Source organism: Candida tropicalis, assembly GCF_000006335.3.
Source record: "Candida tropicalis MYA-3404 genomic scaffold supercont3.5, whole genome shotgun sequence".
NCBI lineage: Eukaryota > Fungi > Ascomycota > Pichiomycetes > Serinales > Debaryomycetaceae > Candida > Candida tropicalis.
This window is the reverse complement of record NW_003020057.1, coordinates 1330538-1356359: the sequence shown is the minus strand read 5'-3', so window position 1 is coordinate 1356359 and position 25822 is coordinate 1330538. Positions and strand designations below refer to the sequence as shown.

Genomic DNA, 25822 nt, shown 5'->3' with positions numbered 1-25822 from the left:
TTTTGTTTCTTCGTTCTTTTACGTAAGGCATATGAAAATATCCATTGCCTTGTCTCTGTTTTATTGAGACTAGATTCACGTCTGGTTTAAATTTTTTCTTTTTTACAATAAAACCTAAGAAACAAACACCTCTTAAACCAACACGCTATGCCACCACAAGTTACGTTCATTAAACTCACAGATAGATCAACTATACCAATTAAGGTCTTTGTAAAGAAGAACCTCAATGGTAAGACAGTTTCTACTCAAGATAAAAGATCAGTTGCAATTAATTCGAAATCACTAATAACGTTAAATAATCAACCATTTCAAATCCAATTATCCAACGATTATTTAAATTCATTAGTATCAAAACTAAAACCAGAATTATTACCAATTCTAATATACAATGATAATTTAGAATCTCAACTGTTAACAATAGATGATAATATCAAGGTGGTAATATCACTGAAGTTGATATTGACTATTAGAAGAGCATTAGGAATGCTTGATCCTGAACATCCAATGTTTAACAAACTTCCATTTTCAGACAATACTATACGCGTGCTACAAGTTAAAAAAAGATATATTGATAATGAGAAAGTCAATTTCCAATATAAACCAAATAGAATTATAGGATCTTTGAAAGATGCCATTCATGTGTATATTAAATAGAAATGTATTCATCCATTCATGTAAAGCAAAAAAAAAAAATATACGTGGATATTCTCAAGGGCAAAAAAAAAAATCATTATTAAGAAATATCATTTTTATTTTATTTGGATTTGTAAATATCAGTATATCGCTCAACAATTATCTAAACCATGTCTTCAATAATTATTAGATTTAGATCCAAGGATGGGATGTTTCGTGTAAACACAGATATCAGTTCCAATTTTACTTTTGTCTTGGAGGAATTGGTTGGTAAATTGCCAAAGGAAATCAATTTGCAAACATTATATGTTGCTGATAAACCAAATGATAAAGGTAGATCAGCCAACGAATTTGCCGACCAAACAGTTAGTCAATTAGGATTAAAGAATGGTGACATGTTGTATGTTAATTATGAATCTGCAACACAACCAGTTACATCTACATCTACACCTACATCAACAACAGCAACAACAACAGCAAATACAGGCACTGTAAACATTACAAACACATCCGCAAAAAATGTATCAGTTCCAATTCATTCAGTTACAACACATGGACCGTTGAAAGTTGATGAATTACCAATTGATCAAGTATTAGATAAAGATGAAGGATTGATTCCACGCCCATTATCATCGATGTGTAGACATGGAGCTAAGGGGATGTGTGAATATTGTTCTCCATTGCCACCATGGGATGAAAACTATCGTAAAGAACATGCAATTAAACATATTTCATTCCATGCATACTTGAAACAACAAATGGAGAAGTTGAAATCCGGAGGATCATATTTCCCACCATTGGATACCCCTAATTATTCAATCGATTTGACTTGTAATGAAGGTCATAAACCATATCCAAAAGGTATTTGTTCCAAATGTCAACCACCTCCAATTACATTACAAATGCAAAAATTTCGTATGGTTGATCATGTTGAATTTGCTGATTCTTCCATATTAAATGATTTTATTAATATTTGGAGACTTAGCGGAGTACAAAGATTTGGCTATTTATATGGTCATTATGAAAAGAGCGAGAAACTGCCATTAGGTATTAAAGCTGTGGTTGAAACTATTGTCGAACCTCCTCAACATGATGAATTGGATGGTATTACATTGTTAGATTGGGAGGAAGAAAAATTAGTTGATGAATTGGCTGCACAATTTGGTATTTACAAAGTGGGTATTACCTTTACAGATTTGACCGATTCTGGTAACAAAGACGGTACTGTTTTATGCAAAAGACACAAGGATAGTTATTTCTTGACCAATTTAGAAATTATAATGGCAAGTAGATTCCAATTAAAGTACCCAAATGTTTCTAAATATTCAGGTGATGGTAAGTTTTCTTCCAAGTTTGTTACCTGTGTTATATCTGGTGGTTTGAAAGGAGAAATTGAACCAAGATCTTTTCAAGTTTCAAGTAGCGCAGAAGCATTGGTTAAAGCAGATATCATTACTGGATGTACCCAACCATCACAAATATATGTAAATGAGAGTAATGATACAAGATATGTTCCAGATATTCAATATCTGAAGATTAATGAGTATGGATTGGAAGTGAAAAACAATGCCAAACCAACTTTCCCAGGTGAGTTCTTGTTGGTATCATTAACTGATTCATTCCCAGTTGATCCAAAGCCAATGCTCCACACAAATTCTTATATTATTGAGAATAGAGAGTTCTTGGGCGAAGAAATCCAGAGTTTAAAGACATTATCAGATTACTTGAAGCAGAACAATGATCAATTGTTTAATTTCCACTTTATTTTGCATTTGGCAAAGCTGCATATTTTAGGTGATGAGGAAATGAAGTTGCTTATCAAGTATGTAAAGAGTAAACAAATGGAGGATTACTTGAGATTAGTTGAATCCAATGGTTGGATGACTCTTATGACCATCTTAGAACATAGTACATAGGTTGAACAGTCTCAATGTATGATTATTGATCTTTTTGGTTTAAGTTTAAGAGCAATCTTTGGTAGATTTATTTGCAGTAGAACACAATGGAACATTCTAGCATATTCGTCAACTGGCCACGACCTCGAAGAAGAAAATTTTTTTTTTTTTTATTGTCTGTTCTTCTCGTTCATACATTTCGTTGCTTTTAATATTTAAGTGCAGCCAACAAAAGTGAGAAGAAGAAGAAGAAGAAGAGGTAAAAGAGAGAATTTTTCAATTGATTTCTTCTTTTAATCTTTTTCTTCTTTTTTGAATAGTGTATTTTTATAATCACATATAAAAAAAAAATTAACAGTCAATCATGTCAGTTCCATTTGGTGTTGATTTAGGTAACAACAGCACAGTTATTGCTTGTGCCAAAAACAGAGGTATTGATATCGTTGTCAATGAAGTTTCCAACAGAGCCACTCCTTCTTTAGTTGGTTTTGGTCCAAAAAACAGATACTTGGGTGAAGGTGCTAAGAATCAACAAACTTCAAACATCAAAAACACTGTTGATAACTTGAAGAGAATTGTTGGTTTACCAGCCGACCACCCAGATTTCGAAATTGAAAAGGAATATTTCACTATCCCATTAGTTAAAAATGACAAGAACGGAATCTCTGGTAAAGTTAGATACTTGAACAAACAACAAGAATTCAATGCTACTCAATTATTTGCCATGTACTTGAACAAAATCAAGGACACTGCCCTTAAGGAAACCAAAGGTAACATTACTGATATCTGTTTATCTGTTCCAGGATGGTACACTGAAAAACAACGTCGTGCTGCTGCTGATGCTTGTAGAATTGCAGGTTTGAACCCAGTTAGAATTGTTAACGAAGTCACCGCTGCTGCTGTTGGTTACGGTGTTTTCAAAGCTGCTGACTTACCAGAAGATGAATACAAGAAAGTTGCTTTTGTTGATGTTGGTCACTCTTCTTACCAAGTTGCCATCGCTGCCGTTAAGAGAGGTGAATTAAAAATTTTGGGTGCCGCTTACGACAAACACTTTGGTGGTAGAAACTTTGATTTTGCCATTGCTGAACATTTTGCTACTGAATTCAAATCTAAATACAAGATTGACATTCACGAAAATCCAAAGGCTTTCTACAGAGTTTTAACTGCTGCTGAAAAATTGAAGAAAGTTTTGTCTGCCAACACTCAAGCTCCATTCAACATTGAATCTGTTATGAACGATGTTGATGTTTCTTCCTCTTTGACTAGAGAAGAATTGGAAGACTTGGTTAAACCATTGTTATCCAGAATCAATGTTCCAATTGAAAATGCCTTGAAGGATGCTGGTTTGAAACCTGAAGATTTGGACTCCATTGAAGTTATTGGTGGTTCTTCTAGAATTCCAGCTGTTAAAAACAGAATTGCTGAAATCTTTGGTAAACCATTGTCATTTACTTTGAACCAAGATGAAGCCATTGCTAAAGGTAATGCTTATATTTGTGCTTGCCACTCCCCAACTGTTAGAGTTAGACCATTCAAATTCGAAGACTACAACCAATACACTGTTTCTTACTTCTGGGATAAAGAAGAAGAAGATGAAGACCACTTGGAAGTTTTCCCTAAAGGAGGTTTGTTCCCAAGCACCAAGATTATCACCTTGTTCAGAAAAGGTCCATCTTTTGAAATTGAAGCCAGATACACCAAACCAGAAGAATTACCAAAGGGTACTGAAACTTTAATTGGTAAATGGAAGATCAGTGGTGTTGTACCAAGCGAAGGTGAAGCTTCTATTGCCACCAAGATTAAATTGAGAAACGACCCATCTGGTTTCTACACCATCGAAAGTGCTTACACTGTTGAAGAACAAATTGTCAAGGAATTGGTTGAACCAAAAGAAGGTGAAGAAGTTGATGAAGATGCCGAACCAGAATACAGAGAAGTCAAGAAATTGGTTAAGAAGGATGATTTGACTATTGAAAGTGAAAATGCTGCTTTACCAGATGGTGAATTGCAAAAATTCATTGAAGAAGAAGCTTCTATGGTTATGGCTGATAAATTAGTTTTCGACACTGAAGAAAAGAAGAATCAATTGGAAGAATACATTTACGAATTGAGAGGTAAATTGGATGACCAATACAAAGATTTTGCTTCTGATGAAGAAAAAGAAAAATTGAGCAACTTGTTGATGAAGACCGAAGATTGGTTATATGATGAAGGTGAAGACAGTACTAAAGGTAAATACATTGCTAAATACGAAGAATTGGCTTCTATTGGTAACATTATCAGAGGTAGATACTTGGCTAAAGAACAAGAAAAGAAAGAACAATATAGACAAAAACAAGAAGCTGCTCAAGCTGCTGCTATGGCTGAAAAGATGGCTGCTCAAAGAGAAGCCTCTAAAAAAGGTAAAGATTCTGAAGGTGATGTTGAAATGAACTAATAGAGTTGTTGCAATTAAGTAGGGTGAGTAAGCAAGTAAGTAAGAAGAAACCAAGTCAATGTTGATGTTAATAATAACTAATATGTAGATACAAAAGCAATCGAATACATGCTTAGGGTTCTAAGAAAACATTTCGTTGTAACTTATGATCAAAATATCACGTGATCCATAGAAAAGTATGACGTAGACAGTTTGTAAAATGTCAAGCTAATTGAAAAGCTGAGGCTGAAACAACACAAGAAAAAAAATAAAAAATTTAAGGCTCCGACTCTGACTCCGTGGGCCGATAGCGACGGGTTTAATCGGAGAAAATAAAAGAACAGAGAACAGAGAACAGAGAACAGAGAACAAAACAAAGCAGTTCGTGGTGGTACAAGTCAAAAATTTATTTGTTTGTCGGCGGGAGTGTGGACAGCAAACCGGTCCTATTAATGCCAAAAATAAAAAAAAAAAGAGTACGCTGCCATAACACAAATGAACCCAATGATTATTTTTTACTTCTTCTTTTTCTTTCTTATACTTTACTTGCAAATTGATACAAATTGATACAAATTGCCCCCTTTTTGTTTAAAAGAAAAAAATAACACGAGTGTAACCGTTGTAGTTTATTATTATCACTTTGTTTCACTATAGAAGCGGTTATATATCACATTCAATTACTCACAGGATTATCTATTATTATTATTATTATTATTATTGTTGGTTTTTTTATTTCAGTTTGATTGATTTTGTTTCTGGCCGATAGTGACTTTTTTTTTGTTTCCCTTATTTTTTTTTTTTTTAGTTTTGATTTTTTTTTTTCTTTCTTTTTTTTCATTCATTCATTTTTTTTTTCTGTGAATCATTCGAATATCAAAACACATCTTGTAATTTAAAGTATCAGATCTTAACTATACATTCATATGCCAAATACTACATCAAAACTTTCATTGGCTATCCAACAGGCAGACCAACATGCGAATGAATCTTCCAAACATCAAAACCAAAAACCGAACCATACAAATAGTAGGTCTCAGGTTAAACAACCAGTTACACCAGTTAAAAATATGACTTCTGATATAACTCACGATCTTGATTCATATATTGGTTCAGATACATTTAATGAGAACTTCAATCCTCCTTCACTGCTGTTATTACCCAATTTAGTACAGCATAGTACACCTTATGTTTCAACAACACAATCTTCGGCAAAACAATTCAAACCGGAATTATCCGTGTTGACTACTAATAATTATTCTGGTGATGACTTTGAAGAAGAATTAGAACTTAAAGTTAAACATAAATATAATTTCAAGATGAATACACATGGCCACAGAGATATCATCAAAGAAGAAGAGGAATATTCAGATGATGATGATGATGACGACGATGAACCAGAAAATCTAGCCGATGAAGAAGATTTAGAAGATTACGTACCTGGTGGATATCATCCTTGTTATATTGGAGAAAATTATAAAAATGGTAAATATACTTTGGTTAGAAAACTCGGATGGGGTCATTTTTCAACTGTATGGTTAGCCAAAGATAATGATATGAATTGTCACGTGGCCATGAAAGTTGTTAGATCAGCTAAACATTACACTGAGACGGCAATTGATGAAATTAAATTGTTAGATAAGATATCTACATGTGATATAAACCATCCTGGACATAGACATGCTATACAATTATTAGATACATTCACTCACAAGGGACCAAATGGAGTTCATGTTGTCATGGTTTTCGAAGTGTTGGGTGAGAATCTTTTGAGTTTAATTAGAAGGTACAAACACAGAGGAATCCCAATTGTTTTTGTGAAACAGATAGCTAAGCAATTGTTAGCAGCCACTGATTATTTACATCGTAAGTGTGGTATTATTCACACTGATATCAAACCTGAAAATGTATTATTACAAATTGATGATGTGGAACTGATTGTCAAGCTTGTAGAACAGGAAGATCTACAAAGAAAATTACAAAGAAAATTATCACGACAAGCATCCAAGGCATCAACTCCAACAACTTCTACTCCAAATGGTTCATTCACTTCTCCAATAGCCACTACCAGTACAGTAAAACCAATTTCATTAATTTCATCACATTCATCTTCTACACCAAGGGCAAGATCACATAGATCAAAAACAATTATAAGAGAATCATTACCATTGTCGAACAGTTTCACCAGCTCCTTGAATCTCAACCAACAAAACCAACCAGCTATACCCGCACCAGTTGAAGACACATTGAATACTTCCTACTCATCAATGTCCATCTCCAATACTACTAACAATTCAGTATCAAACATTGCTCAGACTTCTACTCCTACACTTGCAACCACGTCAGTTAAAATAGCTGATCTTGGAAATGCGGCATGGTGTGATCATCATTTCACTGACCTGATCCAAACCCGTCAATATAGAGCTCCAGAAATACTTCTTGGATTCACATGGGGTGCGCTGGTTGATATGTGGTCCATTGGATGTTTGATTTTTGAATTGGTCACTGGTGACTATTTGTTTGATCCTCGAGAAGGAGGTTCATTTGGAAGAGACGACGATCATCTTGCCCAAATAATCGAGTTAGTTGGTCCATTTCCTAAATTATATGAAAATGCATCGGAATATTCTAAATTTTTCACGCCAGAAGGTAAAATGAAAAGAATCCAACTGTTGAAACCATGGGATTTAAAGCTGGTGTTGATTGAGAAATATAAAATTGATCCTACTGAAGCTGAATCTCTTTCAAGCTTTTTATTACCAATGTTGGAATTGCTGCCAGAGAAACGTGCTGATGCTGGTGGTTTGTTGAATCATCCGTGGTTAGATTCTGATATATTCGTCGAAAGACCAATGGGTGGATCTGGTGAAGATATCCCAGGTTGGTCTAAAGAAATAACATAGTTTACCTGTAAGTATATATATATATATATATATAATTAAAGAGCATAGTAAATATAATTTATTTGATAAATTCATTCACTTTGATTTATGCTACCATACCTCCTATTCCTCTTCATATTCCTTTGTCGTGTACAAATTTACAATTTTTTTTTTTCGTTGTTCAACGTCTGGCACTCTCACCGATTTTAGTTTTTGTTCGAAAGTAACTCCCGAAATCACCATTTTATCACCTTGGTACTGTGCCTCTTTATATTTTCTACATTCACCAATAATCCACCACCAATGTTACAAATAGAACAAAACAATTTATTAATTGAAAAAACTTTAACTGAAAGATTGAGTCCAGACATTGCATTGAAGTCATTGGACAGAATTGTTTCTGATTTTGATTTCACTACTTTCCATTTACTGACTTTACCAGGAGAGAAACAATTTTTAATGATTTCCATAACTACAAGATGTTGGTCTGATTTAGATAAACATGGAGTTGTTAAATATCTTGAAAGTAAATATTCTCCATTTAGTGAAGTTTTAACTATTTTATCTTCTAATGATGTTGAACCAGGATATAATTATTCATTAGTTTTAGATACTACTAAAGCTAGTCAACAAAGTGAAGAATTCAAATCAAGTTTGATTAATGAATTATCTAATTTGAAAAGAAATGCATTGGCAGCACCTTTTGAACAAGCATTTAATAGATATGATGAATTACTGAAGAAATATGCTAATAGTAATACTTATGCTGAAGAAGTTCAACAAGAATTATACAATGAACCAGTATTTGTTATCAAATATAGAGGTAATGATGAATCAATTTATTTAAAACCATCATTTGATAGAGTTACTGTCATTTTCTCAACTGTTTTCCAAGATGAAACTGATAAGATTTTTGGAAAAGTTTTCTTACAAGAATTTGTGGATGCTAGAAAAAGATCAGTACAAACAGCTCCTCAAGTATTATATTCCCAACTGGAACCACCATTGGATATTCAAAGTGTTGTTCAACTGTCAGGTAAAGATGACAATAAAGGTTATATTACTTTTGTGTTGTTCCCACGTCATTTAACTATAAACAAAAGAGAAAATTGTATTTCTCATATCGAATTATTTAGAAGTTATTTCCATTATCATATTAAATGTTCTAAAGCTTATATGCATTCTAGAATGAGATTTAGAACTAAGGAATATTTGAAGATTTTGAATCGTGCTAAACCAGAGAATTTGGATGATGAAGGTAAAGTAATTGAAAACAGAAAAACCGCCAGTGGTAGAAGATTTGACATTAGAGCATAGATATGTTTTCTTATCTTTTCTTTTCTTTTTTTGTTGAAGAGGCAGGTCGTATCTTTATATATAATAATTTGATTATATTTACATGAATATATATATATGTACAATAAAGAACATATTAGCTTATTGTTTTGGTTTCTTAACACCATACTTGGATCTTGATGAAGCTCTATTGGCAACACCAACCAAATCAAAAGCACCTCTAACTAAATGATATTTCACACCAGGAACATCTTGAACTCTACCACCTCTAACTAAAACAACATGATGCTCTTGTAAATTGTGTCCTTCACCTGGAATTAAAGCACTAACAACATTTCCATTAGTTAATCTAACTCTAGCACATTTTCTCAAAGCAGAATTAGGTTTCTTTGGTTTTAAAATCATAATTCTTAATACAACACCTTTTTTGAATGGATTATTATCTAAATCTGGTGATTTACTAAGTTTCTTTTTAATTGGATCGAAATGAGTACCTTTTTGAATTTGATTTAATGATGAATAACGGAATTGATTTAATATTGGTGAATTAGAAGTAAACACATTTGAATTTATAGATTTCATATATGATGTAATTGGACTAACAATAGGTTTAGCTAATCTAACCCCGCTAAATAGAGATCTTATCATGATTCTTGTGTTGATGATTGCTGTTGTTCGTGGGAGATAATACTTCTAATACTCAATGAACCATATAGAAAATTTTTCTCTTCTTTCCAATTGTTTGCAGAAGACAAAGAGCGAGAAATAGCTAAAAAAAATTGTCCACTAAAAAAACCAATAAAACGAAACTGGGTTAAGTTAAGTTAAGAGAGAGAAGAAAAGAGAAGAAGAAGAAAAAAAAAAGCCAGAAAGAGAGTGAAAGACAGTATCAACATTGAATATTCATCTTATAATCTACCACATCCAATCATGTTTAGAAACACTTTATTAAGAACTTTGAGAACTACTAGACCAGTTGCATCTACTATAATTAGACCATCAACTCTTGCGTTAAGACAACAACAACAACAACAACCAACTCCATTACAATTTCAATTTATCCGTTCATATAGTGATTTTCCAGAATTAACTAGAGAAATAGCTAAAGAAAGAATTATTGAAATATTAGAAGGTTATGATAAAGTAGATGCTTCTAAAGAAATTACTGATTCAAGTTCTTATACTTCTGATTTAGGTTTGGATTCATTAGATGTTGTTGAAGTTATTATGGAATTGGAACATGAATTTAATATTCAAATTCCTGATAATGAAGCTGATAGTTTGAAAACTGTTGGTCAAACTATTGAATATATCTTGGCTCAACCTGATGCTAATTAAAATCAATAATAATAAAAAGATAAATCCCAATAACTTGTCTCTGCAAGTTAAATTGTGTTCTATTGATAATTTGGAAATTTGGATGAATTAATTTCATTAACATAAACAAGTGATTTACAAATTACATATACATATATATCTAAATATCATATTATATTTATTCATAAAATTAAGTAAACAAGAAAACGCTTAACTTGGTTCAATATGTATGTATGGAGGTGAGTTTATCCCCCTCGACCCCCCCATTAAAATGCTATACTTTGTAGAAATGAGGTTGATCACGTGCGCGATTCAAACCAAGCCAATCAAAATCTATGAGAAAAAAATCAACATGCAAAAAAAAAAAAAACCCGAACTTGAAAGAGACAGAGAGAGAAAAAAAAAAAAAAAGAAGGACTTTGTATAGTATCTTTTATATACAACAAACTCAATTATCTATTCACAATGGTTTCAGTATGTTATAAATTTAGTATTCTATGGAATGATTTTGATAAACTTAGGATGATTTACTAACTATGATAAAGTACGTTAAAGGACCAGCTTATAAAGCTTTAGGCCATTTTGGTAAATTAAATGCCCCATTAGTTAGATCTTATATTCCAAACTTGGTCTTCTGGGGTGCTGCTGCCGGTGGTGCTGTTGCTACTTTCACTGAAGGTGTTCCATTATTCCAAAAGACTTTCTATGAAAAAATCCCATACTTTGGTCAACACTGGATTTATAACCCAGATCCAGAAGAAGTTCCAGTATAATCGTATTTTAAATAAAGAGAAAAAGAAAAAAAAGCATTATTACATATTGGGTTAAAATAATGAAAACAAATTCAATTGTGTATTTTAATTTATGGAATATAAACAAGTACATTTTTGTCATTATCATCACGTTTAAGATATTCCGTTTCAATGAGTTTCTCGATGATTACTTTTAATCTAGAAAAATCAACAGATTGTTTCTTTTGTAAAAAGGTGATCGATCGATTCAACAAATCGTGTATATCCAATTGTTTCTCTTGTTTCATTAACTTTACAATACAACTCTTGAATTCTTCGTCTCTATTAGCTTGTATAGTAGCTGCTAATTGTTGCTGCTCTTGATATTCTTCTTGGTTTCTTTGTTGTTGTTGTTGTTGTTCGCCTTTAGAAGTTGTTTCTCTAATCATCGGTAACTTGATACTCTTTGACTTGTCAATGAAATTGTCATTAAAATAATACTTGCCATCTTTTAATAATAAGATTTTATATTTCTCCGTAGTGATTGAATTGAGAAGTTTTAAAAGAAAACCCAAATTGAGACCCGTCAATTCTTCAATTTGATCAATAGTATAACCATTGTTGTCTTCATCAAAAAGCAAAATAACCAGTATTTGCAACAAATTCCCAGTTATTTCCTTCACGCCCTGCTTAAAAGTGGCAGAAATTGTAACCTGGTGTAATTTATAATTTGACCAATCCAATTGTCTCACACTGAAATTAGAATCTATACCATGATATTTCGTCGTCAAGTTATCGAGGAGTGCCTGTAATATATGATGCAATTTGAATTCACTCAAATCCTCATTATTAGGGATATCGGGCCATTCTTTCTTCGTCAATATTAATGGCTCAAATTTAAATGAATCTGATAAAAGTCCATTTGTTTTAGGAATATCAACAAGATTGGAATACTTCGAGGAAGATTTGAGAAAATCATTGAACATAACAGTTAAACTATGTGATTCATCAGTAGGTCCAAGATATTCAATCAATTTGGTCACTAATTTAAATTCATCGCCTTCATTGAATCTTGAACTAAACAACATTCTCTTGGAAACATCTCTTTTATAGATATCCACAAGATCCAGTTTCTCTCCAATTGCTTTTAACACAATTAAGAAGCTTTCTTCAAAACCTTCATATGAGGTGTTTAATTTCTGACGAAAGTAACTATCACAATATTTTGCCAATTGGTATATTATAAATGATTTATAGTTAGACAGGAAATTAACCGATTTCGTCAATGAACTACGTAGCTTAAACCCAATTTGATCATTCATGAAATTCTGTTCAACTATGTTTTCAAAAAACTTAAACTTGCTTACCAAATCATGGATGACAGTGTATCCTGTTGTTTTCTTTTTGAGATGATTACCAATTATATCTTGGAAACTTGATTTGGTATATATTTCCCATTGATAGGCAAATGTGTTCATTGCATTCAAACCATAATCTTCTTCTGTATGTTGACAATATCCATATATAATCAGCAAACTTTTAGGGTTACTAATCAAATAATCGATTGTCTTGGATATCAAGTCATTAAAATTCTCGAAAATCAATACCCAACGAAGCTTGGTAAATAAAATCTTAATAAAGTAATCCCTATCAACTGAGACACTGAAAAATCTTATATTTTCATTCATTGCTTTAAACACCTGTTGAATATAGTTAATTGATGTCTTGTTTCCAACTAACCAGGTTTGGCGTAAAGTTCTATAATGATTAACGACTGATTCAATTACTTCAAGTTCAAACTCCTTAACAAACGAAGTATGGCATTGATACATCAACTTGGTAAATTTAACACCCATGTTATACAAATGATCATCGATGTTCATACCATCCTCTTTGAGTATAATGGATTCTCTCCATTTCAGTAATAAATCATTAAATTGTTCCTTTAAATGGGTGGAGATGTTTGCATCTTCTCCAATTGTATAATCACTGAACATTTTAATGGCAGATTGTAGAAGTGGAATTCTGGTGCTGTGAACAGCCAAGTAATTTGTATCCAAATATATAAACACCTTATTTAATGTCACCACACGTCGGTACCAATTATCAAATAAATCCAAGAATTTCTCACAAAATTCAAGAGGATCCTGGATGGTTTCCAAAAACTCTTCTATTTGAGGTTTGACTCTGGTAGAAAAATCCTCCTGTAGTTTATCATTAATTTGATTTACCAAATGATTTTGTTGAAGATGTTTGGATTTACATAACTTCATAAATTGATTAGAAAGATATGCAATTGAATGTTCTAATGGCAAATCATTCAACACAGCATCGATAGTTGACAATGCAAGTCTATTCAATACTTTGATTTCTTCTGACGAGTCTATATGATGTGTTTCAGATAAAGCTGGATAGTTCAATTTCTTCCTCTTGCTTTCTTGTGGTTCCAAACTATCTTCAACAGAACGATGATATAATCGGGGAGATGGTGTATTTGACGTTAAATGAGACATTGAGCGTTCTGGTGGAGCGGGTGTGGTGGAATTGACGCTAGCAACTGTAGATAGGGTATTACTATTCGTATTGTTTAACTCAAGCATATCTGCTATCACCTCTTGATTATTGTTGCTCCTTGAGTTTGACATGATATATTGATAATGTTATCGATAAATGAGTAGGTACCCAAAAATCGGTGATAAATCAAATGCAAAAGGAAGAAAAAAAAAAACCTTGCAATACGAAAACCATGCAAAAGGAAATTTTTCTTTTGTTTTAAGATAAAACAAACAATTTAAAATTGAAAACCCACCAACAGGATCGATTACACATATACTTACCGATGTCACAGCAATCACGATCAAATAAATCAGAAATCACTGATTCTAAACAACTAATAAATATTTATAAGAAAAAGGGGAAATTTGATAATCAAAGGAAGAAGCTATTAGATAATTTTAAACAATCTCAGACATATACAAATTTACTTCTTAAATTAAAGTTATTAATAGAGGCAAAAGTGAAACAAGACCCATCAATTTTGATGAAAAATAAAGGTAAAATGGCAGCTTTAATTCAAGGTGAAATAACAACCAATGATAATAATGAATTGTTAAGTATAGTTGATAAAGATATTCAGGATAAGATTCTTGATAGTTATGAATTTCATAATTTAATTAAAACTGAACTTATTGATATAAAACAAGAAATTTCTGGTGATAATGATGAAGAACTATCGAATTTGAAGAAACAAGAACAACTTAAGTTAGAGAGGTTAAAATTGGAATCTAAGTTAACAAACTTGAAAGTGATACAACAACATCATGACCTGAATCCAGAGCTGCGTGATGGTAGTTATGGTAAAAACAACAAAATTAACTACAATAATAACATGAAAAGCAACAGCATGAATTCAAATCATAGAATAAACAAACCATCAAGATTCAACTATAGATCTGAGAATAATTCCAACAACAATGCTAGTAGTAGTAGTACTAGCCATAAAGAAGACGAACTGAATAAGAGAAAGAAGAAGGACAAAATTCCGTTTATGATGTATTAAACAGACATTCAAAACATTGAAATTTGTATAGAATTTTTTTTTTTTAAATATATATTTATATATAAAACAATTATCTATTCGTCAAGCTCAAATATATCGTTGGCTATACTCATTAACTCTTCAACCACTTTACTCTTGTAACTTAAATCTTGAGCACTGGTCGATTCGTCATTGAAAATTACTGGACCCCAAATTATAGCAAGCGATTTTGCATTCATACGGTTTTCACTCTCGTGCTCAGCAATCTTGTTCAAATGAAACATCAAAGCTCTCAACGTGAAATATGCACCATCTGGTAATCCAAACACTAATTGATGTAATTTCTTAGCAATAAAGTGTTCATCAGTTGATTTAACTGTTTCGATGAATGATTTTGCTGCGGCATTTGTCACCAAAGGTTCAGGTAAACTTGAAAAGTATAATTTCAATAAACTTGCAACTGTGAATACTTCATTTTCATAAACATTATTTGGATCAATATCTTTTCCAATCATCAAATAGTTTGTAAAGTTGGAATCGATAGCGTCTTTTAACTTGTTAACCTGTCCTTGGTTGCTGCTGATTCTATATATACCAACGAGGTTAATACCATATGATTCAATAATTTCCATACATTTACGAACCACTAATGGAACATTATCGACACCAGCAAATTGTATAACATCTTCAATAGAAACACCAAATGTTGGCTGCAGGAAAGTTGACAACGCCTTTGGACCATTCATCTGTGGAGTTGGTGGTTGACTCGAGCCTGGATCTAAGGAGGAATATTGACCTGGAAGAGGTGGCAAAGGAGTTGCGGTGTTGGATGTTGATGAACTAAACATATCATTATTCTCATTGCTTCTGCTAGTTGCAAGCGTTGAAGACCCAACTGAAGCTGTCCCAAGAGCTGCTCCAACCATGGATCCCGATCCTGATCCATAAGAGACACTTGATTTCTTTGCATGACTTGCTGATGTAGCTGTTGATGATGCTGCAGTGTTGTGGTTGTTGCTATTATTGTTGTTCCATCTATTGGTGGCAGCTGCATTCTTCAAGTTTGTTGGGGTATTAGTAGTGTTCAAGAACGGTTTACCAATATCTTTAGTTTTTACTAAGGAGGGATGGATGGTGTAATCAACAGGTATCAACAGACTGTTTTTCAGTGTCTTTCCATTCGACAACAAATACTGATATAAATCCTTTTCGTTATCAATAGAACTGGCCATTGCCTTCATTGAAGATTTGCTTGATTGCAAAGGACTGATCAAAACACCCGAGTTCATGATCAAATTTTCACACCAAGTTGCATATTTTTGCAATTGCAAATTCAATGCTATATCCAATTCCAAAATCAAGTTCTTCAACTTCTTGGTATTATTTGGTCTGTGAATGACTAAGATTTCATCCTTTAATTTCTTACAGATTTGTACTTTCAGTTTATATTCTTGATCTGCAGTGTCAACTTTTCTTGTTAATTCGTCTTCTTGTTGTTCAATGGTCTTATTCTTTAAACTGAATGATTTCTTATTTGGATCAGATGTTTTCAAACGGTCCAAGTCTTCACACAAATGGTTATATTTAGTCTTTGATTTATCGGCTGCAGAAATAGCATCAATACATTCTTTTTCTTTTCTCTTGTGTTCGTCTTTGATCAACTTTCGTGATCTACTAACAGTACCAATTAATGATGTCATTCGTCGTACATAGTGTTCAAAGCGTACATAAGAGTTCCACACATGAATTGTTTCATCAAATGATGATCTTATCATTTGAAATGCAAAGAATCATGCTTTAAATTTCTTGAGTTATTCTTCATAGTTGTACGGATATTATTAGCAAACTTCTTAAGTTGGTTATAGTGTTCATCTTCAATCTGTGCCTTCTTCTTAATGAATTTACTAAATTCTTCACTGGTCGTCAAACTCTGTTTCAATCGATTCAACAAAACATCAATTGCTCCATCGCTATTTAAAATTTGTTGGATTTTAGAGTCATTTTCTAACAATTTTGAAGATTCTGATTTTGTTGATTCGGGTGGAGGTGGCGGAGGGTCTGTGGATGAGGCAGTGAGACTGCTTGCACTCATTCTTGTTTCAGTCTTAGTCAAAGTTCCGTCTGCCATAGTTGTTGATGGTATTTCGGATTTGCGGTTTGTGGGAGAAGTAAGATTTGTCTGCCACAATATTTGATTTTGATTGTTGTCTTTTGCTTTCAAGTTTAAGGAGAGGGAAAGTTTTTTTTTTTTTATTATTTACTTTTATTTGTTTGTTTGTTCGTTGTGCCTTGTTTTTTTTTTCTCATGTTTTTTTTTTAGCATGTAGTATTTTGTACTATAATTCTCAATAGTTACTGTACTACGCGAGGTGGTATCGTATTACGTCATGGGCGTCATCGTCTAGGGCCATTATTCATTTCATCCCATTTCTACGAACAACTTCTGCTGAAGAAGGGTAATTTTAAAACTGATATCAATTATAATAATGTGGTAGAAAAAAGCACAATCTTCTGGCAATCTCCATTGTTGTCAACATGAACGGCTAAATTAAAAGTCATTGCTGTTTTATGTTTTTTAGTCGCGTGGGGGGTTATACGAAATAAGAACTAAGAACCCTGTGCTTACTTGATTTCATGAGGCGGTTTCGATTTGGTTGGGATTTACTTTAAATTTGAAACGTTAGCAGTTAATAACGAATGAACTATATAATTCGTTATAGTCAATCTTACTTCCATTATTAATAATGTTTCGGATCCACAAATGGCCAACTGCATACACCATTAAAAGTTAGTATCAATGATACCAAGATATAAGAGCTATTGAAGAAGAATGAAAAACCGTAGAAGGAAACTTCAAGATTGAAAGACAAGCAAGATCATCAAATATCAATGACAAATTTATTAACTACATTTTATTTCAAACCCGAGCCTTGATCTTAAAACGAATCAACGAAATCTTGTTGAATGTGATCCAGCTGTATATCGACAAGAAGAACTCTGATTTGAATGGAAAGATCATTGAGTTGCAGCAATTGTCACTCAACAATAACAACACCATCATAGAGCATTTCATGAATTCCAACCCGGCATATTTGAATGCAGTCATTCCCGTACGATTCCCCATCACATGGTTCAACAAGTGTTTGGACTTGGATATACCCCAGAAGGCATACAACCTCGCTGACTTTAAGAGGTCAGTCAAGCCAAGTTTGCAGCTATACTACTTACCGTTTGGGAATTATACGAACTTGAATGAGTTGACAGCATTTTTGTTCAGTATCATGAAGGAGTTTATTGACATCTACAACAAGTTCAACAGTGCGAGTGCGATTATGTACCCGCTTCAGAGTGGTCAGCAGTAATTAGGATTGTGTAAATTCATGTAATATAAATGTAATATTTGTAATTGGTTGGAGGTGGTAGTGGTGGTGGAATAGCAGGATCAGCAAGGTATTGCGTGTGTGGTATTGATCTACAGATCTGATTGCGGATCTGCGGTAGGTTTCAAACTCTCGAGCTAAAGACTCTATGGCTCAATTGGCAGAGCATCGGATTCCAATGACTGGAATTCCCGGTTTGAAAAATCCGAAGGTTACAGGTTCAAGTCCTGTTAGGGTCAATTTTTTTTGCTGCGGAGATGAACATACTGGCAAGTACATCTTGAATTGAAACACTTGTTCTTCTCTGTGGTGTGTTTTTCTTTTTGGTTGTGCTGTTTCCATGAATAGCGAGATATTAAAGGTTATAGTGTTGTTCTATTTTTAGAATACTCATTATCGCGATGCCATTAAAGGCGTTGGTGTAGCAGAACATATACATTATTGTTTGTGACTGACCGGAAGTCCTCTCCCTAATTCAGCGATAAAATCGACCAGAATATACCTCACAATTTTCATTTGTTGCAAGAAATAAGGCAATATACTACTCCTGTTTAATACTTTAAAGGTTTGTTGGAAACCATGAAGAATAGTCATGGTTGTATTGGGCAGTTGTGGTGGTTGTTTTTTTTTTCCCTCTCTTTTACAATTACTATTTGGTTCCAGAATGAAGGCGCCATAGGTACTGGCGCATGTCATGTAAAATAAATTAATTGCATAACGAACTGGGAAAGTTACAACCTCATATTGTGATGAGACATGTTTACTACCTCATTAACTGAATATTAAAAGCTCAGGTTGCCTGTCTCCTTGCTAGGTGGCTAGTATCTGTTTAAACTAATATGAAAAATCCTGAATAACTACTATTATAGTTGTGGCTACGTTTTGGGTTTGTGTTCACAAGTTCACACTTCCATTCTTGTATATGACAAATTTCTGGTTGAAATATCATTGGACAACAACAAAACAAGGAGGATAGTCAGGAGAAGTATAGCTAAACTTCTCTTTGAACCTTATGATAGCATCACGTCAAGTTGTCAAAATAATCTAAACATATTAAACTATAAATACCCCTGAAGAATCCCCTGAAAATCTTCCGTTTATTATCTTTTCTTAACAACAAATATACTATCAACTAATCAATTACTACTATTACAATGTTGAAATTTGCTGTTGTCATCACTGCTTTCTTGTCTTTTTTCTTCCAATCTGCTTTAGCTGCTCCAATCCAAGATGGATACCGTGGTAATGTTACCTTGTACATCAAGTCAGAGAACTCCGAAATCGACGGTCAATTCCTTTACACTGTTGGCAACCATGATGGTTTCAACAGATTATTCATTGGTGACTACATTGATCCAAAGAGCACTTTCTACTTGGTCAAATCTTACATTTACCAACAATTGACTGGTTCTAAGACCGACTATGCTGTCACTTACAACTCTGAAGGTTACTTGGGTGTTGCTGGTGGTTCTGATGGTGTTACCATTACTGACTACAACACTCAAACTGGTAAATTCCAATTCTCCGGTGATCAATTCTTGTACGCTGTCCATGTTGTTGACAATCCAAACGGTTATTCCGCTAGTCAATATGCTATCCAAGTTCACAACCCAAGCACCGCTCCAGAAAACTCATACAAGGTTGAGCTTTATGGTAAATTGAACTGGGCTGTTTTGTAAGCTGATGAACTTCATTGATATTCCTCATTACTATGGCTTTTAAAATTACTATTTGTTAACTTTCTTCTCGTTGCTTATTTTTCATTTCGGTTATTTCGTTACTTTGTTTAGTTTTGTATTATTTTTTAAGTACATTTTTCACATAATACAAATGATATCACTTTACTGCTTTTTTATTTCTCCTTGCTCATCTTTTCGTTTTCTCCACAAAACGTAAACCTTGTTTTTAGGTGCAATGTTGCAGACGTGCGATTTACGCATTAAAGAAAAATTGATCCCATTCTATTTTTAGTATCACGAGACACGAAAGAGAGTTGATTCTACGTGACCACTCTCAACATAGAGGTTTGATGGTGGAAGAATGGAGAAACTTGTTGAGTAAAGAATGACATCGTCAACTTGAGACAGTGGTGTTCCTTCTCCCTATTATATTTGTAACTGAATTTGAAAGGGAGGATTAGACATACATTGTCTCATGCATGTAATTTATTTTCAGGTTGACACAGTGTCCCATTTGAGAATTCAACAGTTTACTATTTTTTCTTGAAATTAATAATTTGTGTATTCCAACTTGTAAACGGTTTGAGCGAGTTGGTTGAGACATGTTTAGTACAGCAAATATCAACCGTGGAGTAATTGGCTCACATTAGCTAGTGACAAGCCAGCTGAAGTTGAGATCTGATTTTAATATTTTAATTGTTGGACCCAACCGCTGATCAGTATACAGTGCTGGCTCATAGAAATTCTACATTCTACAAGCTTTTCCATTTCAAGGGGTAGTTTATAGTTTTTCAGACATTCTACTTTAATACTTTCGACTAATTGCTCCCTTTATGTAATTAATTTAGCATTCTACTATGATACTAAACATTTTTTTTTCTTGAATATTCATCATGAAGTACAACTACATAAGAAGCAATAAATATTTAAGTAACAAAAAAGGTTCTTTCACAACCAATTTGTATCGAAACTAAGGTGAAAGGAGTGCTTTTAATTTAAATGAATTGAATTATAAAACAAATATCAATTGATATTAGAGGACTACTCATTAACCCCTTTCAAAGAAAATAAAAAATGGTATAAATACCCATTGGAAGTTATCTCAATTGGAAGTTCATTTGGATATTTTTATTCAACAGTCAATCAATTATTCAATTGTGAAAGAAACTTACTAAAATAAATCATAATGTGGTCAATTATCTATATTTTCACTTTTTTGTTATCATTAATCAATGCTACTCCAGTTACTCAAGGTACTAGAGCTAATATTTCATTGTACTTGTCTTCAACTGATGAATCAATAGACAATCAACCACTTTATTCTGCTAACCAAGATAATACTATTCATTTCTTGTATGGTGGTGATTCTTCCATTCTGTTTGCTACTACTTTCATGTATGATGGTGTCAACAACAAAGTCTATGGTAGAAAAGAAGGTAGCAGTGACAGATATTATTTGACTTTTGTTGATGATATGTTGAGAACAAAAAAAGGTGATGAAGGTATGAAAGTTACTTTGAACACTGATGGTAGTTTGGATTTTGATGGTAGTGACCGTTTGTTTGCTTACAAATTAGGTGATGGTACTATTAAATACTTGGTTCTTTTGATCAATGGTGAAACTCCATCCAATGTTGTCCCAGTCAAGGTCAAAGCTAAAACTAACTGGGCTACTTTGTAATGGGGTTAGTTATCAATTATTTGTTGCCTTTATTTCTTATCTCGTTGCTTATTTAGATTTTCTTTTTATTTTTTTAAAAATACCAAATCAAAATCACAAAACATAAATAAATAAATAAAATAAATAAATATACATTTTTCTTTTCTTTTCTATTATATTATATTATATTATATCTTCTTAGGATCTAAGAAATGAGTGTCTATAAACTTGGGATTCGTGTATGTAAACCCCGGTGATATTGAAAATATCTTTGTCCAAAGTGCTACCATTCTGTGGTGTGAATGCCATATCGGTAAAATCAGAATCAAAATTCTCTGCCAATATAGGGTCCGTGATGATTGGCAAAATTGGTGGAATGGTTTCGGATTTGTCCAAGTTCTCCAACTCGTTCCAATTGACATGTCGGAAGAATCTATGTTTCTTGAACTTTTCAAAATCATCATCAACATTGAATCTCTTGTCGGGGTTCACCTGTAACAATTTCCTCAAGAGATCTTTGGCATCCAAACTCAAGTAGAATGGGAACTTCAACGTCTTCTTGCTCTGCACAATCTTGTCCATGATTTTCTTGTGGTTATTCCCAGTGAATGGTGGTGACCCTGTTAACAAATCGAATGCCACACACCCCAACGACCACCAGTCTACTGAATAGTCATATGGTTCACCCTTCAACACCTCAGGTGCCATATACTGGGCTGTTCCCGTCATTGAATGGTTCTTCTTGTCGTCATCACTCGACACTTTACTCAACCCAAAATCAGTCAACACCAAATTCCCCTTGCTGTTGAGCATGCAATTCTCTGGCTTCAAGTCTCGGTAGATGACTTTCAAGTTGACATGCAAGTACCTGATGGCCAACGCCATCTGGGCAATATAGTAGCTCGCATTCTTCTCACTCATAAACTTCTCCATGGCCAAATGATGGAACAATTCACCACCGTCGAGGTACTCCAAAATCAAATATAACATGTCATTGTCTTGGAACGCATAGAACAACTTGACAATATTCTGGTGGTTGACAAGTTCCAATATTTGCTTCTCATTCAATGTTCGTTGGTAATTCTTCTCGTGAATCTCGTTGGTATCCTCATTGATGATTAAAGACGCTTTCTTCAACTGTTTCTGGGCAAACAATCGGCCCGTGGATACTTCTCTCACTAACAACACTTTACCGTAGGACCCTTTTCCCAAAACTTTGATCGGTTCAAAGTCCGACAACTTTGGGGTGTGAAATTTGTTGACAGGGGATTTGTTAATGATTAACGAGGATGACACATAGGAGTTTCCAATGTTGACTTCATATGACGAAATAATGCTTGATCTCCTACGTTGTCTGTCTGCAATTTTGATAGGTCTAGCAGACTGCTGGCCGGGATAATAATCTTGTGGATGGAGATGATTATCGTCTTCACCTTCTTCTTCTTCGATTGCCTCGACGATTTTATAGTTTAGTTCCGGATTGGTCAGGGTTGTGAGTTTGGTTTGGATCTGTGAAGCCAATCCAGCGACTTCATCCTCCATATCGAATATATCTGCCATGATTGAAAATAATATATATATATATACTTGAATACTTATTTGCTGGTGGGAAATGTGATGACAGGTGTTGTTAAGTGTTGGATTATTGAATTCTGGTTATTTATCAGTCAGACCATACCGATGTTTATATATATGAAGAGACTCGGAAGAAGAAACATGTTCATTACATTCTCTATGTGTATTTCACATTTGTGCAAACTTGAAACAAAAGGTTTGTGTTTGAAAGCAAAAAAAAAAAAGCTACGCGTCTCATATCTTTCACGTGATGTATATATTCTACAAGTCCGAAAAGAAGTTCAAGAATTAAAGTATGTATTTAAATTGACGCTTTGATATACAATTTATCTTTCATTTGAACGTAGTCTAATAACAAATCATCTTTATCACTACCGAATTCTTTATTGAGAGCGTTTTCTAATGACTTGGATTTTTTGTTGACTGAATCTTTGAGTAAGATTGGTTTTAAATTCTTATTTTTGAAAAATATTAACAACTTGACATTATTGATATTCAAATCTTGTTTTTTACCCATCAATTTAAACAAAACCAAATTGGTCAATTCATTGATATTTCTTAATTTGTCTTTTCTCAATTTAATAGTAATAGAAATAATTTCCTTAGTATCTGGGTCTCTCATAAAAATCCTCAACACTAAAACCTGTTCAGAGTTTGAAGATGATTTAGAAGACGAATGACTTCTTGATAATTTTGATGAGTTTGATTTCTTGGTAGAATTTCGTGTCACGCTGATAGGAGTCGAAGAAACAGGGTCATTATTGGTTTGTTTTGAAGATGAAGGAGATGGGGAATAGTAATGATCTTGTGGTTCTTGTAAACTATGACTACCCATGGCTGTGTTAGGTGTATCATTTGAAAATGTACTCTTTTGATGTGATTCGTTGGTGATAGAAGCTTTTCTGTCTAAAGAAAATCCTGAAAATGAAGTAATGTCTTGAATACCAGTAATTATTTCATCATGGTCCTCTTCATCTTGTTGTTCGCTTTGGTTTGCAGGTATAGTAGTCAATTCTTGTTGTAGTTGTGTTGTTTCAATATCCTTTTCTGGATGACTTTTTGACACTTTTACTCTTGTAACTATGCTCGTTGGAGAAGACATCATGGTGATATTCTCAGGCTCAGTTGTCTCATTTTTTGGTGTGGTTTTCTCAGAAGATGTATTAGTTGTTGGTTTGGCAGAAGAAGATTTTGTAGAAGCCGGTTCTATATTCTTTGGTGATTGTGAATCTTTTGTGGGCAGTTCAAGAACAGATTTTAAAGTAGTGGTTGAAACTGAATTTGGTATTGAAGAAGAAATAATCAGTGAGTTTCTTCTACTTTCATTACTTCCACCGGATGAACTTGAAAATTTTCTTGATAATCTCTTGAATAGTTTGGATGGCGACAGCAATATACTTTCTGAAGTGGAATATCCTCCTTGTTTCAGTAGTGATTTTTTAGAAGGCGGTTGATGGTATTTAAATGGAGATGTGGAACTAGTTGGAGAGTTATTTTCATTCATTGGTGGAGTAGTAGGACGTAACATATGCATAAACTTTCCATTATTTAAAGATGATGGTGGAGTAAATTGCAACTGAGACAGTTCACATGAATGTTTGTCCATCACGTCGTCGTCTTCATCATCCTCTTCTTCACTAGTGGAACTACCCCTTCTTGGATTGGAATCATCTATATCTAACGGAGGAGTCACGTATAGACTTATAGGTCTGTGGGGTTTTGGTTGTTCAACACTGGTTGATTTTGTTAATGAAGTATTTGACATTGTTGCCAGATTGTCTTTGTAAAATTATATAGTATTTCACCCCTTTTGGGTTTTAAATGTTGATACAGAATCAAAAAATTTCTAAAAAAAAAAAAGCGAGACGTGATTCTATTTTCTTGTCAGTTCAGTTACACGTAAAAAGAAAAGTTGGCCCCAACTGTCTAATTATATATGAAAATCAAATGAGTTCCCTCTTCAGTGAATCGAAGGAAATAAATAATTAAAAGAAAGAAATGAGTAAATATAAAAAATACTGTCGATCCTTGTTTATAATAGGGAAGAAATAACAGAACAAGACGATCCAAAAAAACTTATGAAGCAGGAGAAAGGAGGTTTTTTGGAGCAAGTTTTATATGATTTTGGTTTTGGTTATTTTTTTTTTTATTATTTATTTATTTAGTGTTAAGATTTTGGCTCTGTGAAATTTGTATTGTATGCAACTGCACTTAAAATTTGATGATCAAACTAAAATTCAAACAACTTGGAGGAGCGAGAAATGCTACCAAAACTGCAACAACAATACAACAAATGGAGGTACTAGTGGTTGTATTTGATCCAGCCTCGAAACAAAAAGAAAAACTTATCTACAGAATATTATTTCACATTGTATTTAATTAGATTCTAGTTAGTTCTATACCACAAGGTTTGGTTAGTCTTTTATTATTTTTGAAGAATGGTTTTTCTTTTTTTTTTATTATTCTTATTCTTATTGTTAATAAATTTAATTTATAGCAGCGCCTCATATTTTCTATGCATAAATGAATATGAATTATGGACAAGAGCCCAATTTCACTGGTTCATGTTTAGAGTGATGAATCCAATACTCTTCCGAAACCAAAGTAGGGAGAAAAAATTGAATTGCTATAAATTCAAATTAAACGAGTAAGTATCATGAACATGGGATCTGCGTTTTCAATTTACATGTTGGTTTCGTCAAGAAAGCTATGATGATCTTGTTGATATTGATCACTAAGTATAACTCGAAGGTGTTTGTCACAAAAACACGCTCTTTTCTGATTGATTGATCCATTGATTGTACGTCATTGATTAAAAAC

General features: G+C 33.3%; 16 protein-coding genes and 1 non-coding gene across 17 annotated transcripts; 12 read left to right on the top strand and 5 right to left on the bottom strand. All coding sequences in view use genetic code 12, as the record gives it.

The window, feature by feature from the left end:
* Nucleotides 1-147: 147 nt before the first annotated feature.
* Nucleotides 148-654, top strand: CTRG_04275 (uncharacterized protein; the record flags this gene model as incomplete). The annotated part of the gene is made up of 1 exon (XM_002549932.1): nt 148-654. The coding sequence occupies one exon, from the start codon at nt 148-150 to the stop codon at nt 652-654; it is 507 nt and encodes a 168-aa protein (XP_002549978.1).
* Nucleotides 655-803: 149 nt separating this feature from the next.
* NPL4 (Npl4p) lies at nt 804-2549 on the top strand (the record flags this gene model as incomplete). The annotated part of the gene is made up of 1 exon (XM_002549931.1): nt 804-2549. The coding sequence occupies one exon, from the start codon at nt 804-806 to the stop codon at nt 2547-2549; it is 1746 nt and encodes a 581-aa protein (XP_002549977.1).
* Nucleotides 2550-2892: 343 nt separating this feature from the next.
* MSI3 (adenyl-nucleotide exchange factor) lies at nt 2893-4968 on the top strand (the record flags this gene model as incomplete). The annotated part of the gene is made up of 1 exon (XM_002549930.1): nt 2893-4968. The coding sequence occupies one exon, from the start codon at nt 2893-2895 to the stop codon at nt 4966-4968; it is 2076 nt and encodes a 691-aa protein (XP_002549976.1).
* A 902-nt stretch (nt 4969-5870) lies between these two features.
* Nucleotides 5871-7847, top strand: CTRG_04272 (serine/threonine protein kinase; the record flags this gene model as incomplete). The annotated part of the gene is made up of 1 exon (XM_002549929.1): nt 5871-7847. One exon carries the CDS (start codon nt 5871-5873, stop codon nt 7845-7847), a length of 1977 nt encoding a protein of 658 aa, XP_002549975.1.
* A 282-nt stretch (nt 7848-8129) lies between these two features.
* ARC35 (Arc35p) lies at nt 8130-9143 on the top strand (the record flags this gene model as incomplete). Its single annotated transcript, XM_002549928.1, has 1 exon — nt 8130-9143. The coding sequence occupies one exon, from the start codon at nt 8130-8132 to the stop codon at nt 9141-9143; it is 1014 nt and encodes a 337-aa protein (XP_002549974.1).
* A 120-nt stretch (nt 9144-9263) lies between these two features.
* CTRG_04270 (mitochondrial 37S ribosomal protein uS12m) lies at nt 9264-9770 on the bottom strand (the record flags this gene model as incomplete). The annotated part of the gene is made up of 1 exon (XM_002549927.1): nt 9264-9770. One exon carries the CDS (start codon nt 9768-9770, stop codon nt 9264-9266), a length of 507 nt encoding a protein of 168 aa, XP_002549973.1.
* Nucleotides 9771-10052: 282 nt separating this feature from the next.
* On the top strand, nt 10053-10460 carry ACP1 (Acp1p; the record flags this gene model as incomplete). Its single annotated transcript, XM_002549926.1, has 1 exon — nt 10053-10460. The coding sequence occupies one exon, from the start codon at nt 10053-10055 to the stop codon at nt 10458-10460; it is 408 nt and encodes a 135-aa protein (XP_002549972.1).
* Nucleotides 10461-10975: 515 nt separating this feature from the next.
* Nucleotides 10976-11212, top strand: CTRG_04268 (ubiquinol--cytochrome-c reductase subunit 10; the record flags this gene model as incomplete). Its single annotated transcript, XM_002549925.1, has 1 exon — nt 10976-11212. One exon carries the CDS (start codon nt 10976-10978, stop codon nt 11210-11212), a length of 237 nt encoding a protein of 78 aa, XP_002549971.1.
* Nucleotides 11213-11301: 89 nt separating this feature from the next.
* On the bottom strand, nt 11302-13815 carry RTT101 (cullin; the record flags this gene model as incomplete). The annotated part of the gene is made up of 1 exon (XM_002549924.1): nt 11302-13815. One exon carries the CDS (start codon nt 13813-13815, stop codon nt 11302-11304), a length of 2514 nt encoding a protein of 837 aa, XP_002549970.1.
* Nucleotides 13816-14009: 194 nt separating this feature from the next.
* On the top strand, nt 14010-14729 carry CTRG_04266 (uncharacterized protein; the record flags this gene model as incomplete). The annotated part of the gene is made up of 1 exon (XM_002549923.1): nt 14010-14729. One exon carries the CDS (start codon nt 14010-14012, stop codon nt 14727-14729), a length of 720 nt encoding a protein of 239 aa, XP_002549969.1.
* Nucleotides 14730-14803: 74 nt separating this feature from the next.
* Nucleotides 14804-16483, bottom strand: RGD1 (Rgd1p; the record flags this gene model as incomplete). The annotated part of the gene is made up of 1 exon (XM_002549922.1): nt 14804-16483. One exon carries the CDS (start codon nt 16481-16483, stop codon nt 14804-14806), a length of 1680 nt encoding a protein of 559 aa, XP_002549968.1.
* Nucleotides 16484-18230: 1747 nt separating this feature from the next.
* Nucleotides 18231-18327, top strand: CTRG_06405. Its single transcript has one exon. It is a non-coding gene; the product is annotated as a tRNA-Trp (tRNA).
* Nucleotides 18328-19242: 915 nt separating this feature from the next.
* On the top strand, nt 19243-19767 carry CTRG_04264 (uncharacterized protein; the record flags this gene model as incomplete). Its single annotated transcript, XM_002549921.1, has 1 exon — nt 19243-19767. One exon carries the CDS (start codon nt 19243-19245, stop codon nt 19765-19767), a length of 525 nt encoding a protein of 174 aa, XP_002549967.1.
* Nucleotides 19768-20953: 1186 nt separating this feature from the next.
* CTRG_04263 (uncharacterized protein) lies at nt 20954-21448 on the top strand (the record flags this gene model as incomplete). Its single annotated transcript, XM_002549920.1, has 1 exon — nt 20954-21448. The coding sequence occupies one exon, from the start codon at nt 20954-20956 to the stop codon at nt 21446-21448; it is 495 nt and encodes a 164-aa protein (XP_002549966.1).
* A 177-nt stretch (nt 21449-21625) lies between these two features.
* On the bottom strand, nt 21626-22987 carry CTRG_04262 (AGC family serine/threonine-protein kinase; the record flags this gene model as incomplete). Its single annotated transcript, XM_002549919.1, has 1 exon — nt 21626-22987. The coding sequence occupies one exon, from the start codon at nt 22985-22987 to the stop codon at nt 21626-21628; it is 1362 nt and encodes a 453-aa protein (XP_002549965.1).
* Nucleotides 22988-23303: 316 nt separating this feature from the next.
* On the bottom strand, nt 23304-24767 carry CTRG_04260 (uncharacterized protein; the record flags this gene model as incomplete). Its single annotated transcript, XM_002549917.1, has 1 exon — nt 23304-24767. One exon carries the CDS (start codon nt 24765-24767, stop codon nt 23304-23306), a length of 1464 nt encoding a protein of 487 aa, XP_002549963.1.
* Nucleotides 24085-24456, top strand: CTRG_04261 (uncharacterized protein; the record flags this gene model as incomplete). Its single annotated transcript, XM_002549918.1, has 1 exon — nt 24085-24456. The coding sequence occupies one exon, from the start codon at nt 24085-24087 to the stop codon at nt 24454-24456; it is 372 nt and encodes a 123-aa protein (XP_002549964.1).
* Nucleotides 24768-25822: the final 1055 nt, after the last annotated feature.